Source organism: Vitis vinifera, chromosome 2, assembly GCF_030704535.1.
Source record: "Vitis vinifera cultivar Pinot Noir 40024 chromosome 2, ASM3070453v1".
NCBI classification, from domain to species: Eukaryota; Viridiplantae; Streptophyta; class Magnoliopsida; order Vitales; family Vitaceae; genus Vitis; species Vitis vinifera.
The window spans coordinates 554,127-572,257 of record NC_081806.1 but is presented as its reverse complement, the minus strand read 5'-3'; the positions used below and the strand labels follow the sequence as shown (position 1 = coordinate 572,257).

The following is an 18,131-nucleotide window of genomic DNA, read 5'->3' as shown; positions in this document are numbered from 1 at the left end:
CAGAATTTCAATTAAAGAAAATCCATGAACTAGGCTGAGTGAGAAAATAAAAATAATGTTTTTTAAAATAAGTAGTTTCGAAAACAATTCTAAAAAATAATTTTAAAAAATATTTTTTTAATTTCATTCTCTTCTATTTTGTAAAACAAAAGTGTAGTAGGAACTTGAAATGTTTTAATTAACCCATTTTTAATGTTATTAAATATATTTTAAAAATAATTTTTGTATTTAATATTTTATTTTTAATCATTCTTTATATTAATATAATTATTTTTTAAAAGTCGTTGAAAAAAAAATAAAAATAATTAAAAAATCTTCTATGAAGCAAAAAATAAAAACCAATTTTATAGATGTCAAAGATTTTTTTTCCTATTTTTATTATTTTGGAGAGTAAAAAACTATTATAAAAATAGTTGCAAATAGGGTGTAAAGTTCTGTGTGGCATAAAATTATCTGTAGCAACATTGGGATTAGTTTCAATGAAGGTAGCATAAATGTAAAAGTTCTAGATGTTTAAAAATACATTTAAAAAATATTTGAAAATATCTCAAATTTACTCTTAAAATTATTTATAAATAAATAAATTTATTAAATATACTTTTTGTATTAGAAAATATTTTACTGTTTTTTAAAAATAAGTTCCAAATAGTTTTGCTGATTGATATGCTCGAATCTTTTAAAGTAGGATCATGGATAATATTTTCTTACCCTACCAAACCAAAAAGGGTGAAGAGTCTTTTTCACATTTTAATGGCGGATTCATCCTACCAATGCTTTTTCATCTTTCTAGCTACTAGAAGTTGTCTGAATGCTTTTCAGATCTTTCTTTCCAAACCAATGAAAAGAGTCTGTCTGATGAAGATGATTTTCATAACTCTTTTGGTGATTGATATTGTGATTTCATGCTTTAAAACCATCAATCCATCCACACTTCTACACTTCACTAAAGGCAGAAACTACTTTCCTGCAGCTGTTTGGTTATTGAGAATAAAGGGTGAGCTGGCTTACAGTATGAATAACATTATGCGATCTCAATCCTTAAGAATGTGTAATTAACTTTAAGCATATAAAACGAACTAGGGTAAAAATAAAAAGCAATGAGAACAAATTACACGTCACGACTTTAAAGGTCAAATGAATCTCATCACTTTAAAACACGTTTGCAAATTTAAAAGAAGTCTATACATAAATTATTTCATGAACTTTTTTTTCTATTTGATGCGGGATTTGAAATACTATAATGAGATTCGTGTTAGATTGTGAAATTTAAATGAGTTTTGTTACATCGAATTGTTTCATCAACTCATAGGGTTGAACTACCCCCTAGAGATTTTTTTTATGTGATGAACAACAAGTTTATTCCTATTATATATTCAATACTATTATGATTTAAAAAATTTTAAAGAGTGTGGCACAATTGAGTGGAATTTCAAGAATTTCACCATTATAACCCCTTTTTTTATTAATGGATTTTTTAGTATCAGTGTACTTTATAGACATAGAGATCACAATAATCATCGAATCATGATCAAAATTTTATGTTTTTCTTTATTTTTTGTTTTGGGGTGTACGTGGTTTGGTTAACAACCCGTTAGTTTAATAATCACCAGATGGGAATCACAAATTTTGCGATGAAAATTGAATCAAATTGCACCCCCAATGCCTTGTGGAATTGGATGCTCTCGAGTCACTGGGGCATGTGTCCAACAATTCTATACTCCCGGAACTTTGGGTGACATATGGGGCATGGATGCAACTGGACCACATCTTTCACTACCATGATTCCAGTCCTCTACTGCATGGACATTAGGGTTGCATACAAAAGTTTGAGGACTAGATTAATGGATTGAACCTTCCCCAGTTTGTGCCTTTTTTCTTATTTGTCTTTTTATGGGTTCCTTTTGCACATGTGAAAACCATTCCATTATAGAGAATGCTTGATGGAGAAGAGTGGATAATGGAGGGATCTAAACTATACTATTTCAGGGCCACTGTGAAGTGGGGTGCCTAAATGATAGATACCCATAAATCCATTATTGGCATCATTTTGATGGTAAGACGGTCCCTTTCTCTTTGGAGTCGTTTTTATTAAACCATTTTTAGTATGTAGGAAATAGAGAATTTCTTATACATAGGAAACACATGTCTTATCTAGAATTACTTCATGTATGTTTGAAACCGTTTTTGAAAACAAGTTTCTTTTTTCTTTTTTCTTTTTTCTAATATGCATAAACATTTGATAAAAAGAAATTTTCAAAATGAATCACTTATAGATATCCTACATCGGATAAACGATTCTTCTTGAAAATTGTTTTCTATAATGAGTTTCTTAATCTTATAGGTATAGAATATTCATAAGTGATTCTTTTTTAAAACTATGATATATATAGTGAGTTTCTTTTAATTATATGAATATGTTTTAAAGTCCCGATGATCTATTAGAGTAGACAATATCTATAAAAGAGAAAGTAGATTAGTATAGAATGTTATTAGAACTATAATCCGATAAAATACAACATTCTAAAGTTTCATTGGTTTAACAATCCCATGGAAGAAGTTTTCGACACTATATGTATAGTAAATTTTTCGTATTCCCATAGACTTGTTTTAAAGTCACAAAATTCATTAGGTTCAAAGTAAATAATATCTAATGGGAGGGAGCAAGTCATTACAACTTAAGACATGTATTTTCTAACTTTGAAAACATGTTTGACCATCAGTCAAGAGAAAATAATCTTTTCAAGAATTTATTATAAAAGCATTTTTTTTTAAGAATAAATTTAAAGTGTTTCAATTATTTTTGATAAAGTATTCTAAGGGATAATTAAAAACATGGAGAATATTTTTGAAAAAATTTGCATTGTACATAATTAACATATAACATACCTTCATAAAGAATAAGTCAAGAAAATTTATTTTTCATATTTGAGTTTCTAAACAAAATTTTATTTCTAAAAATAATTAAGAATTGTTTCTAAGAATTGTACTCCAAAATGAATTTTTGAGAACTATTTTCCAAAACAATTATGAAATAAACCCTTAATATTTGGATATAGACAAAAAAAGCATGTTCTAATAATATTTTATAAAATAAAGTTAATGATTTTTAACATAATGATTTCCAAATGATTATTTAGTAATCATTTTAAAGAGTTTAACAAATTTTTAATTTCCTTCATTAATTATGTAGTACTTCTCTCTTAAATAAATATTTTTTTCATATATCAAATTAATAGTTTTTTTACATATCAAATTAATACTTTTTTACGTTTCATATTAATATTTTTATATATATCATATTAATATTTTTATATTCATTTATTTTTGTAAAACTAAATAAAGCAAGATAGATATTCAAGCGTTTGTAGTCCAACAGTTAGGATAATTGCCTTCCAAACAATAGAACTGGGTTCGACTCCCGGTAAACGCATGCAAATATGTTATGATTTGTATAGAATTTTGCTTGATTATTAATTTTTTGTTTTAACATTTGTACTCAAAATACAATGATACCAATATTTAGATACACAAAATACAAAGATATTAATATTTGAATTTTTATTTTTTTTTATATTTGGATTTATATCTTTTCTTCGAACCATCATACTAAAAATATAATAATACTTATACTTCATCATTTAACACTTATAATTATGAATTGTTGAACTCGAACATGGATGTTTAACTGGTGTAGCAGCTCATGATAAGTACTTCACAATTCATACCCCTCATCAACAAACATATGATAATTTTCCACCAAGTTTATATTGAGTTTGTTTGGTTTATATTCACTGATGGCTTTCATAAAAAGTTCATTCGCTTTGTAAATTTGTCACTCCATATACCATGAAATTTGAGATGAGAGAGAGAAATATGAAGTGAATCAAAGTAATGGCACACATGATGCTCAAAAGTTTGGTGCAGAGTCACATTTCTTGAATTGTCATATTTGATTTCTTTAAATTGAATGGAAAAGGAAATAAAAATTAAGATTCTAATATTCACATAGATTTTATTTATTCCATGAATTGCTTAAAACTCCAAATCATGAATACTTATGTATATAGATAGTTTGGATCATTTTTTTATTTATTAAAATATTCAAACTCGAACTAATTAACTACTAAAATGTACATGAATGGAATTTTTATTTTCATTTCTCTAACTCAGTAATTTTTTTTCTTCTTATTTACGTGTCCTTTGGATATATTTTATGTTTTAGTAATTATTGTATATAAAAAGTAAAAACTTTGTGAAAATATTATGTATTTACCTTTTATCCTTAACAATCATTTTAATAAATTTTAAAATTTGAAGGAGTAAGTAATTTTTCCATACCTCTAAGGAAGCGTTTGTAGTCCAACGGTTAGGATAATTGCCTTCCAAGCAATAGACCCGGGTTTAACTCCCGGCATGTGAAATATAACATAATGATATTATATATTGTGATGATTTGTATAGAATTTTTCTTAATTAATTTTTTTTATTTCAATATTTGTATGCAAATTTCAATGATACTAGAACTTATGGATGTTTTATTGGCATAGTAGTTGATTATAAGTACTTCACAATTCAAATCCCCCATTAACAAACATATGTAGATTGTCTATTAAGTTTAGATTGGGTTTGTTGGGTCTCTATTGACCGACAACTTTCATAAAGAGTTCGTCCACTCTATAAAGTAGTCACTTCATATGTCATGAAAGTGAGACAAAAGAGAGGAGTATAAAGTGAATAGAAGTAATGAGACCCGAGTTGCACCAAAATTTGGTGCAAAACCACATTTCTTTAATTATCATATTTGTTTTCTATAAATTGAAATGAAAAGAAGAAAAGAAAAATTATGATTCCAACTCTCGTATAGATTTTGTTTATTTGATAGATTGCTTAACACTTTGAATCATGAATGGTTAAATGAATTATAACCCATATATAGATATTTTATTTCACATTCTTTTGTTAAAATATTCATACTTAAATTATCTTACTACTCAAATATGCATGAATGGAAATTTTATTTTAATTTCTCCATCTCAATAACATTTTTCTTCTTATTTATGAAATTTTATACAAAAAGTATGTATTTATCTTTTATCCTTAACAATCATTTTTTAAAAATTTAAAATTTGAAGGTGTAAAAAATTGTAAAGTTTCATTGAAACTTAGCACCTGTTTGGTAGTGATTTTAGGAAACGCTTTTAATATTTATAAAACTTAAAAAAAAATTAGCATTCAATTGTTAAAAATGTTAGAAACGTTTTTTAGAATCACTCCAAACGCACATCTGGTACTGATTATAGGAAGTGTTTTTAGCATTTTTAAATACTTGAAGGATGAAAATTTCTAGTGTTACAAATGTTAAATATTTCCTATAATCACTATCAAACACACTCTTAGTAATCCAAGTGTAAGAAGGTAGAAGACATTTCACTCAATTAGGAGCTTGAGTACAGGGGATGTATGTTAGGTTGCATTGAACTACTATAAAATCTTGAGTTCGCATTCTTTCTTTCCTATATTTTTTATTTTATATGTAATTTTTTTTTTTATAATTACATATATTTGTCACTTGCATTCATATAGTTTAAAATTACAAAAGGTAGTCATCATCCTATTCACCTCCTTAAAGGTGATTATATTAGGTTGATATAAGTAAAATCCTAACATAATTTATTAGCGATATAAGTGCTACGTGGTAGAAGAGATTAGGAAAAGCTGAAGTACTAATGGTTCCAAATTAAGTATTAAATTTGTATGTAAATTTTATTTTAATTTCTCCAATTCATTACATTTTTCTTCTTATTCATGTGTCATTTTAATATATTTCATATTTTTTTGTGTTTAAAAACAAAAAATAGTAATAATCTTATATAAAAGTAGTAACTATATACAAAAAGTATGTACCATTAACAATCATTTAAAAAATTTAAAATTTGAGAGAGTAAAAACTTTTTAATACCTCTAAGGAAGTGTTCATAATTCAGCAGTTAAGATAATTTCCTTTGAAGCAATATACTTGGATTCAATTCCCAACAAATGCATTTATTTGAAATTATTTTTTGTTATGATTTTTATTTTTATTTTTATCAAAAGATGTAATGATATTTATACTACGATTTTAGCACCCATACATATATTTTGCTTAATTTCTTTTTGTTTGAGCATTTATACTCAAAATGCAATGATACCAATATTTAGATTTGAAATCATTTGTATATTAAAGCTAAAACCAATCTAAACATGCCCAAAAAGCATATATTACCAATCTAAATCATACTTAAAACTTTAATAGCATGTGGAAATAAAGGAACAATCGAAACATACCTCCAACCATTTATGGTTTGGGAATCCAAAAATCAAATTAGATTGGTTGAAGTGTTTTTAAAACCTTAATCAATCTCAAACAATGGTATATATATGTTTGAATAGATCGAATGCTCAAAGACCTAATCACGAAAATTCTCTATTTATATTTACTTCACCCATTACAAAATCAATGTCATAATTTATGATTGTTAATGACAATTAAAAAGGAAAACTAGATCAATGGAAATCCTAAAATATTACGAGCCTGATTTTTGGATCCATTTAAGAAAGTCTAACATTATTCCTATGATTGATGGAAGATTATGGGTAAGATTTCATTTAAAAAAATCCAATATATATATATATTAATTGGAATTTAGATATTTTGTATGATATTTTTTTATTGAACATTTATAATCAAAATATGATGATACTTATACCGGATGATTTAATACTCATATTATAAATAGTTGGGTGAGGTTCAACTCAAATATGAATATTTAATCAGTGTAGTAGCCAATACTAAGTACTTTACGATTCTTATCCCTGATCCACATACATTTGTGGATTGTCTATCAAGTTAATATTAAGTTCTTCAAGTTTGTATTTGACTTCAACAATGTTCTTAAAGGGTCCATCAACTCTATAAAATAGTCAATTTAGTTTAAATTGACTTTTAAAGTCTTGTTTGTGATAACTTTTTGTTTTTTGTTTTAATTAAAAGTTAAAATTGAAGTCAAAATCATTATTTTTTAAAAATAATATTAATATGATAAAAAAAAAACTTATTAAATATGAAAAAACCTTCTTATGTAAGCCAAAATAGAGCTATGTAAGAAGCAACATTTATTAGCTTTTCATATTAAGTTCTTTTTTAAAATATAAGTTCTTTGAATAAAATTAATTATATGAAATTACAAACACATCCTTATTTCTTCCCAAACTCAAAATCTTTGTTCATCCTGTTCATCATCTTTCTTTTCCTTTTCCTAAGTTCTTTTTTTTTTCTTTTTAAGATGGAAGGAAAAAAAATCTAGGATAATTTTATTTATTATAAAATTTAAAAATAAATGTAACTAAAGAAATACCATATTTATTTACAAAAATACCATATTTAAATTTTAAACTAAAGAAATTCTAAGTTTCAATATTTTTACTTCTTAAATATAAATATATAATAAAATATTATAATACTTACTTTTTTTTTCAAAATTTTGGACTGTCTTAATTATTTCTTTAAAAATTATAAAAACAGAAATATGAAAATAGTAAATACTTTATAAAAACAATCTATTTTACCTTTTTTAGAATAGACTTTTAAAATACCAATTTTAGTTAAAATTTTAAGAAATATATATTTTCAAATTAAAAATAACTTTTTAATTTTAAAATAACAAAAAATTATTTTTAATAATAATTTCCAAACAAACACGTAATATTATTAATATCAATTGAATGCCGCGGCCGGCCTCAGGCGGCATGTGTAGCGGGATAAATAAAATGCACGATTCTCGCGTGATTTTAATTTTTCCTACTTTTCTAGGATGAGGGTATTTTAGTCATTTTATACTCCTCCCCTTGGGACCAGACCCGCTTCCATCTACACAGCACTCTTTCTTCCGCTGACTCCCAACACTCTGTCGTCAAAATGGGTAACTGCAACGGACTGCCGTCCGGCGACACGCAGTTTCAGATAAACGCCGGTCGAGATGGTGGTGTACGCCCCTCATCTCATGCTCACTCTTCCAATGGCCTCAACGTGCGCCCTCCCTCCCCTTCCCCCCCTCCGCCGCCTAGGACGGCCGCCCCTGTCGTCCATCGCCCTCTTGCAGGCAACGGTCGAGTACTCGGCCGGCCGATGGAGGATGTTCGACAAACCTACATTTTTGGGCGCGAGCTGGGCCGGGGGCAGTTTGGTGTGACCTACCTGGTGACGCATAAGGAAACGAAGGAGCAATTCGCCTGCAAATCGATCGCGACGAGGAAGCTGGTGAACCGCGATGACATCGAGGATGTGCGGAGGGAGGTGCAGATCATGCACCACCTGACCGGGCACCGCAATATCGTGGAGCTCAAGGGCGCCTACGAGGATCGACACTCTGTGAATCTGGTGATGGAGCTCTGCGCCGGCGGCGAGCTATTTGATCGGATCATCGCTAAAGGTCATTACTCGGAGCGGGCCGCGGCGGCGTTGTGTCGGCAGATCGTGACGGTGGTTCACAACTGCCATACCATGGGAGTGATGCATAGGGATTTGAAGCCTGAAAACTTTTTGTTCCTGAGTACTGCGGAGGATTCGCCGTTGAAGGCCACGGATTTTGGACTTTCGGTCTTCTTTAAACCAGGTGTGTGATTCTTGTCTCTTGTTTATGCTTTGTTAAATGTGAAATTGGAGCTTTTGATTGAGTTGAAATTGAAGTTCATTTGATGAATTTGGTAGTGAGGATTCGGAACTTGAAATTCTGGGATGAACGTGCCTCAGATTCTCCATCATACACGTTATTTGTTGTTAGTGGAATGGTCCTTATTATTATTATTATTATTATTTTTTCCCTTCAACAACAAGTCTATTACTTCTATATGAATAATTTTGCATAACAGATTAATACCTCTCCAATCATTTGGATGGACTGTAAAATGTACACAATTTGTTCCATTTTGTCTGTTCTTTTGTTGGTTAGGAAAATGTGAGGGAACTTTCCACTCGTGTTAAATTTGAGATGTGTTATGATATAATAATGGACATCCTCCTCAAACAGTGGAGCGACCTTAGAAGTTTGTTCTCTTTTATTGGATTCTTCAGAAAGCATTAGATTCTTAAGATATACGCCCAGAAAGAACCCTCTCGGAATATGTACCGTGACAATTTTAGCTATCTGATTTGTTTAAGGCAGCTTGTATAAATGTGCTTCAAAGCTTCTAGTGACTAGGCCCTGATTGTTTTTTTTGTCTGAAGTTTTCATTTGTTATTTAACTCTTATTTTCTAGTGACTAGCCCCTGTTTTTTTTCTTTTAGAAACTTTCATTTGTTATTTAAGTCTTTTTTTTTGGTATTTTGTCTGAATATAAGAAGAACTTTATCTGAAATCTAAAATCTAAGTGACACTTTGTGTCAATTTCTAGTTTGATTTCATTAATTTGAACATATTCAAACTTTACATTTTTTTTAAAGCCACCTAAAAATAAAGATATTTTTGGAAGTAGTAAAAAAAATGGATAGGGTGGAAAGACAAACGGACAGTTGTATGCAAATGATACATTTTAGGCATCATTGTTTTTTTAAAACCCAAGTTAAATTCAAGCTGGGAGTCAATTATATTCAATATTTATTGAAAAAAACAAATATATTCCCTGGCTACAGTTGTCCGGTCATATCTGAGAAATGAGGCTCTAATTTTTTTGTTTTGGTCTTTATGAAAGAGAAAAAACAAGGAATCTTCAATGGTTGAGTGTGGTCAGGGTGACTGCAGCAAAACTTGCTAATGAAGATTTTGCTTGTGTAGGACCAGTAAAACTGTAAAGGATAAAAAAAAAGTCTCTTATAGATTTTATTTATGTGTAATGCAAGGAGTCCATTTTTGCACTTTTTTCCTTTTTGTTTGGGTGCTTTGTGCAAGGAGTCCATTTTTTGCATCCTATTTTTGTTTATTGCTTATTAATTTAATCTTTTATTTACCTATAAAAGTTAAAGAAATGAGGCTGTTTATAGTGGGACATTGCTTCCATCTCCCTATATAATTGTATAGCAAAGAGCTCTTTGAAACTTGTTCTCTCCATTAGTCTCATAGAGACAAATGATACTCATGAAATTTACCCTATCTTATCCCTACATCTCTTAATTTTTGAATTGCTTCTCACTCTCTTTCACTTGTTAAATTCCACGTCACATACAGTTTCTTAAGTTTTTGGTAATATGCATTGACATCGTATGTGGTGGCACCTCTAGTCATCATTAATGGGACCTCAAACTTTACATGTCAGTTTATCGGACATCATATTCATCTTAAATGATTCACATACATCTAAACATGTCCAGGATGGATGACTCCAAAGTTAAATACAATGTCCTTAATCAAGTTGACTCATATAAATTCGTACATGCGCCCACAATTTTGCGTGCAAGTATCTCCATAAAATATCATAAGGTGACATGCCATGGTAGATTTCTCCTTATGGGATGAGAAACAATGTGAATGAATATATTGAATCCCAACAAATCGATGGCGGTGCTCATGGTGATGGGAGATGATTATTGGTGATGATGGCAGCTGTCCTGGTATTGTGGAGGTATTGGTGGCAGGGAAGAAGTCCCCTCTCCTTTGATATTGTTGTCTTGATCATAGAAAACCTTTTGGAATGCTTTGTTATTGCTGGATCATCTTTATATAAAGACTGCACATTAATGCTCTAGCTGGACATCTCTTAGGTCATGCTTGATTCTAAATACCTTTGTTTTTTCTCGGTGACCACCTAGGCATCTTGACAACCACAAAACCCATTGCATAAGCTCACGTATCTGTTGTAAGTTTTAGTAATTATTCTTTCTGCATTGTCTAATGATGTGTGACAGCTGTAATTTTTTGTGCTTTTTTATTTTTCAGCTACAATTGGGGACTTGATATATCATCCTTTAAGGAGTTACTAAGAGGCACAGAGACCTAGAGGAACTGTGAATTCATCATATATCACAACAAAGCTGTTAAAAAGAAAACTGATGATTTACAAGCTCAAGCTCATCTAAGATTGATAATGTGCTAAGAGTGGATTAATTTTTACAAAATCCTTTTTTCTCTCCTCAAAATTTGCCTGCTTAGACCATTTTACTTTTAAAATATTTAAACCTCAGGTTTTGAGCACATCCAAAATCAGAAGCAGCTTTGATACTGTTTGTGAGAGAAATAACCAAAAATTCCTGTTAATTTGTTCATTCTGGTATTCAATATATTAGTAATGGATTATTGATCAAAAAAAATATATATATACATATATTAGTAATGGATTAATTGTTTGACTTGTTTGAACTTCTATTTGAAGTTGTTTCTGCTTCCTGCTCCAGCCCTCTCACTATCTATCTTTTGCCCCCTCATTATCAATATGACATTTTCTGTAAACCACCTACAAGCACCTTATGGATGCCAAATTTTTTTGTTTATACTAGTTAATGTTATTTTTCAGTTTATAGTTTTCATTCTCATTTTTCTTGTTTCATGTGATTGGTTATTAAAGGTTACTGGCATGCCTCATTACCATTTTTTTTCTCAACATTTTTGGGGGTGGTGTTCATTGTGATGGTTTTGAACTTAGATGCTCTGTGTGAATGCAGGAGATGTATTTAAAGACCTAGTTGGGAGTGCATATTACGTAGCTCCCGAAGTGTTGCGCCGAAGTTATGGAGCTGAGGCTGATATTTGGAGTGCAGGGGTGATACTGTTCATTCTACTTAGTGGGGTCCCACCATTCTGGGGAGGTATGTTTTTTATTTGTTAATAAGGAGACTTTGGAGTTCACTACTATCTTTGAGCTTATCCTTGTGATTATTGTCATTAGTTCATCCTTTTCCAGGAAGGGGGCAAAGAATCACACTAAGTGGAGGACTTTCCTATGTGATATAGAGCTAAAACTTGAAATGCTAATAATTATAATGTGAATACAAAGTAAACTGATACAAACAGCATATTAGAAGTTTTGCATTATTTTTGTTTTATTCTTCTTCCACTTACTCCCATTAACCAAACTGTTTTTTTTATGAACAATAAGAAAGTATACAGTATGAGCTTTGGGGTGGTTAAAATATGACAATGTTCGGATTTGTCAATTTTTTACACTCTTTTTCTTTTCCTTTTTATTTTTATTTTTCTTTTCTATTTCAGATAATCAATCTAAATGTTGCTGATTAAAGTCTATCACATAAAATATTCTCTTTTTCACTTGTCATTCATATGCAGAGAATGAGCAGAGTATCTTTGACACTATTCTACGAGGACATATTGATTTCTCGTCAGATCCTTGGCCTTCCATATCAAATAGTGCTAAAGATCTTGTGAAGAAGATGCTACGTGCTGATCCTAAAGAAAGACTTACTGCAATTGATGTCCTGAGTAAGTTTCAACCATGCAAAAACTGTATAGATATGAATTTGTTTGTCGGAACTAAGAATGGCCTCAAGGTTTCTAAAACAATGACTCTGAAAAATCCTCATTCTGTTGTATCTATATTACCAAAAAGGAAAAAAAGAGAAGATGCACTAAATTACAGATCTGCTTTCCATTATAAAGGGCACAGTGTTGTGTGCCTAATGCATGATACTGAAGTTGGCTATATGCTAAATATTTTAGAGTAATGTTGTACTGGTATATGAAATACATGAAGTGCCCTTTTGCTGCTATGCATATGGAGCATGTTAATGTTTTGAAGGTTCAAAGTTGCTTTAAGAAAAAAGGAAAAACCTAATGTGATCCTCTGAGTCTATAGTTGGGATTGTGTCATGGAGATTGTGTGGAATTCTTCCCTCCTGCTTGTAGGATCGGTTAGTTAGAAGTGACAAATAAATCAATTTCCTAAGCATTAAATTTGCCCAAACTGATCTAGCCATCTAATACACCACATTTGTTGGGACCATCAGAAGAATATGTGAAGCTGAATGAGTGGGGCTTCGTAATAATTATCATCTAAAATCTTGTCAATATGTGGCTTAGTATCTCTTAGTTATCATTTGTATAGCGAGTGTCAACTAAACAACTGTGGACTATGTCTTCTATACCATGAAGGGTTAGGAAGTCAATATATTTTTTCTTCTCTAGAGCCAAGAATACTTCAATTCAAATGCCCTTTGTGGAAATACGCATTCATGCATTTCTGTATATGTCATTTGTTCCCATTCCATGGAGTTTCTTTCTTGTGAATCTATCTGAAGCACCATAAATGTGATACAGATCATCCATGGATGAAAGAAGATGGGGCATCTGATAAGCCCATTGATATTGCTGTCTTAACTAGAGTGAAGCAGTTCAGGGCCATGAACAAACTCAAGAAAGTGGCTCTAAAGGTAAGAATATCCACTTCCACTACTACTAATACATGTACTATTCCTGTTGCTCCTGCTCCCACCTCCACTGCTCCTAGAATCATAATAGGAATTCTACTTCTTTTCCTTCCAGGTAATTGCAGAAAATCTTTCTGAAGAAGAAATCATAGGCTTGAAGGAGATGTTCAAATCCATGGACACTGATAACAGTGGAACAATTACTTATGAGGAGTTGAAAAATGGTCTTCCAAAATTGGGTACCAAGCTTTCTGAATCTGAAGTGAGGCAGTTGATGGAAGCGGTATTTTCTCCTCTCTTATGTATTTGCTATGTGAATGTGTTTGTATTCTTGCAGTTGATTTCTTCTGTGGCTGCTGCCAGATATGTTACACTTGTTTGTACACCTTAGCATTTTGATGATCTGTCCATGGCTCAAGTAAAATAACAAGATTGGTTCCTTTTTCAGGCTGATGTGGATGGAAATGGAACAATTGATTACATCGAGTTTATATCAGCCACAATGCATATGAATAGAATGGAAAGAGAGGACCACTTATATAGGGCTTTTGAATATTTTGACAAGGACAAAAGCGGGTAAACTTCCCTCCTGGACTCCAATTTATTCTTATCTCTTAATGATTACATAATTATAATAACTGTATTCCCATCTTGTTGTAAATAGTCTAATGATACTGATTTCTAAGTTTTTGGTTTGTTTCCTGCTTCTCATTGTTAGGTATATTACAATGGAAGAATTGGAGCATGCCCTAAAGAGGTATAATATGGGTGATGAAAAAACAATAAAGGAGATCATTGCAGAAGTTGACACAGATCACGTATGTTTTTAATTTTCTTCTTTTATGTTAGTAAGAAACAATCTTATTTCTGACCTACCATTCTCATTAAACATGATTATATGCTTGCCGGAATACCAATAGAAATTAATGGAAGTTGGCTAGTTAGAGATATGGTTGCAATACATGCCTAATTTGGGACTGCTCTTTATCATGTTATGTCATAATTTACTTATTTTCTATGGTAGACAAATAAAAATATCAATAGTAGAGGCACCTAACCAAAAGAGGGTTGTGATCCAATATAGGCAAAAACAAAGAAAATATCAGTGGTAAAGGCACCAAACCAAAAGAGGGGGCATAACCCAAGTGCACAAGAACCACATGAGGCCCACCAGACCAACAAAAGAAAGAAAAATACAAAACAACTAATTTAACACAATCCTAAACTACCAATAAAGTCTAAAATGATCAAATTACCCTTCATCAATACACCTTTAAAGTTTAAACCACAAGAAAAGAGTTCTTATAAACTAATCTTTCACCAACAAAGATTGCTCCAAACCTTCGAAAATCTCTTATTCCTCTTTTACCAAATTGTGAAAAGCAAACACAAAGTGGCCATGTTCTATACCACCTTACATCTCTAACCCTTGAACCTGATGCCAGTCAAGCAATGTTGGTCTTGCTACCTATGAAAGAGCCCAAGACACCCCAAACAGGTAGACCACCTAAGAGTCAAAGAACACAAACTAGAAACTCATCCATAATAGATCAAGTATGAATCAGTCTCCTCCTTTCACTTACACAGGGAACACCTATTAACTAATGTCCAACCATGTCTTATAATTCAACAGTGTGCCACCCTAGCATCTCTGTGACCTGATGTGATAAACAACACTGAAAGTGAATTACCAAGGGGTATGCCCAAACTAAATATCACCCCAAAACTTGGTCCTCAGTCTATGCCCTACTGATATGCATATTTTGGAGAAGTTACTCCAACCATTTCTGATTTTGTTCTTGAGGCTTGCTCCATATAACCCTCTCCCTACTTTCATGCTACAACCCTGTCCCTCCAATTCATCATATTTTCCCATTATAAATTTTCTCCATCAATTGTCCCTCTTGCTAACAAATCTCTAGAGCCACTTTCCAAGCAAAGCTCTTTTAAGGATCAAGGGCCTTCTAATAACCCAAACTGCCCTTATCCATTTTGAAGCAAACTGTTTCTCACCAAACCAGATGAATTTGTTGAACAATAGAATTACCCTCTCATTGGAAATCTCTTCAACTTTTAAGTCTACTTACCTTTCTTGACATCATTATAGAGGACATATAGTAAATGGAGAGACAAGAAAGGGTACTTTCGATTGTGAGTCTACCATTTTTTACTAGTATTGTGTCTTCCAAAAGGCCAACATCTTCATGAATGTCTCCTCAACAGAGTCCCATGCCAAAGATGACTTAGATGCAGCCCCCAAGGACAAGCCCAAAAAATCAGCAGCTAAATACGGACATCACAACCAAACAGCATGGGAATTGTTCCAGATCCTCCTCCCTTCCTGCTGAGATGAGCTGGCTTTTGTTCAAAGGGCCAGAAACCACTGTAAAACATAACAGAATCCATCTCATACTCGCTGTAATGCTTGGAGTATGCTTTACTTCTAATCCCTCTCTCTCTCTCTCTCTGTGAGTGTGTGTGTGTGTATAGATGTAAAGTACCAAAATACCAGACACATTAACATTAAATGGAAGGGGTGAAACAGGTATTGTTAGTCAAGGTCTGTGGTCATTTTTTGTATATGGCAGTTGAGAAATTTCTCCATGGAGGTCATGAGCATGGTTCCTGTTAAGGAGTGATTTAACTGACCATATTTAGCAATCATTCTTTTTCTATTTCTTCTCATATTGCTGACAGAACTCCTATTTTGATGACTCATAGCTATAATGATAAATGGTGTGGGGTTACAAAATACTGATACATTTTGACAGGTCTCTGGGAGTTAATTATTGAGAGAATCTTTGTTTTCATGGAAAATTTCCCTCGTTTTCATAGATGGGAGAAAATTAGAGCATCGGATAAGATTGGTTCTCTGCTTATAACAAACTCAGAAACTCCTTAAAATTGAAAGAAACAGATGCCCTTTGTTTTAATGGACAAGAATTTTTCTGAAAGCAGCATTGCCATGTGGACACCCCCTTCATTTCATATTCTGCATGAGCTTGATGACAATGCCATATTTTTACTTCTATTTTGTTTTGATAGGCGAAGATCATGGAACATGTGCTGATACATGTTCTGCACGCTCCTTTTCGAGATATAAATATAAAAGATTTACGATAAACAGACTGTTCCACAAATAATGTGTTCCCTGCTTCTTTTGTAGGATGGAAGAATCAACTATGAAGAGTTTGCAGCTATGATGAGGAAAGGAAACCCGGATTTGATCACAAACAGACGTCGGAAATGAGGTCATCCCATCGAGCTGGTATGTTTTGCTGGGTTGAATTATCTCTCAACTAGTTTGTTGATGTGACTGGGCCGTGATGCAGCTTAGATCACATCTTTATCTCATATTAGCTAAACAGGACTATGAAAGGTTCTTTGAAGTTATGATTTGTTGTGCCTGCCTTTTACCCGGAAATGTGTGAGTTTGCCATGATTTTGCAGGATAATTACACTGTTTTTGTAGTGAAGCAAATTCATTTTTAGGTGCTAAATGTGAGCTTCTGTAACGATGTTAGAGCATGTATTACAGCGCCGCCAGGACCTTCCCATCCACACCCAACCTCCCAACAATAAAGGACAGAAAATGGTGAATTTGTAGTTTACAATTTTTTTTTCTTATTTTGTTTGCATATTTCTGCCATTCTGAGGGACATGGTTTATGTAAATTATACAAGGGTATGTAACTTTGCCAATTATATTCGTAATATTTACTTTCAACTTATTGCTTGGTTCCTTGGAATTGCCTGCTGAGTTTGATAGAAAGGGAGTGTCATAAATTCACTTGGCTGATCATGCTATTGCCATTGCCCGGAAAGTGAAGCCCAGATAGTTTGATTCGAGCTCAGTGGAAGGTTCATTATTGACAGGCTAATTTTGGAACGATTAGCAGGCTTGAAGGGGGTTTATGAATCGTGGCTGAAGCAGCTTTGAACTAGCTTAGATTCAAACAGCTTGAAATCAATTCATCGTACACATCTTAATCAAACAGACAACTGTTAGTACTGGAAAAGTTCCAAGTTGGCGTGGAAGATTTGCAATTTTTTGCCTTATTTCTTGTCGAGGTTGACGAGGGGTCCAAATTTTGTAGTTCTTGCGAGTTGCATGTACCATGTGAAGGTCTTGGAATTTGGTGGAAAAATAGTTCTTGAAGAATGTTTTGGTGGAAAAACATATAGTGTTTTTGGTTACTTGTTTTGAGACGAGTTCACTAAAAAAGAATGTTGAAGGAAAAAAGAGATAAAAGTCATAAAAGTTTTTTCCTAAATAAAAGTGAGGATAGGTTTTTAAAACTTTCTATTGTTTGGGACTTAGATATTGTTATTCATGATATTCATCTTATTCAATATTATTGTGATGTAATTCATCCCATTGAATTTACATTATAAGCGAGGATTACAGATGGGTTTTTTTAAATTGATGAGAAATATTTTTCAAATATTTATTTTCTCCATATACCATATATTTGGTTCCAAAAAAAATTGAAGAGGAAATATCAGGAAAAGAAATTTTTAAAAAAATAGAAAAAGGTAAAAAATAAATTTTAACATGTTTTTAAACCATTTATCTTATTTTACTTTTCTTATATAATCTGAAAATGTATGAACTTCTAGTAAATTATTATTATATAACTAGATATCAGAAATTATTTCTTTAATCTTATTTTTCTTTCTTTTAAAATTTTCCTAAAACCAAATATAAATTTAATTTTTTTTCCCTTACATTTTTTCATAACATCTCATCAGACTCATAAGACAATCATTTCTCTTCAATCTTT

General features: G+C 31.7%; 1 protein-coding gene across 2 annotated transcripts; it reads left to right on the top strand.

Annotated features, from left to right (window-relative positions):
- The first annotated feature begins 7,783 nt into the window (after positions 1 to 7,783).
- Positions 7,784 to 17,078, top strand: LOC100265650 (calcium-dependent protein kinase 1). Of its 2 annotated transcripts, XM_010660258.3 has the most exons (9): positions 7,784 to 8,651; positions 11,630 to 11,773; positions 12,252 to 12,404; positions 13,239 to 13,351; positions 13,464 to 13,631; positions 13,797 to 13,924; positions 14,067 to 14,166; positions 16,515 to 16,616; positions 16,799 to 17,078. In XM_010660258.3, exons 1-8 carry the CDS (start codon positions 7,955 to 7,957, stop codon positions 16,596 to 16,598), a joined length of 1,587 nt encoding a protein of 528 aa, XP_010658560.1. In that variant the 5' UTR covers positions 7,784 to 7,954; the 3' UTR covers positions 16,599 to 16,616; positions 16,799 to 17,078. The 2 variants fall into 2 exon arrangements, with proteins under 2 accessions (XP_010658560.1, XP_002272270.1); XM_002272234.5 differs by having other exon boundaries at positions 16,515 to 17,078.
- Positions 17,079 to 18,131: the final 1,053 nt, after the last annotated feature.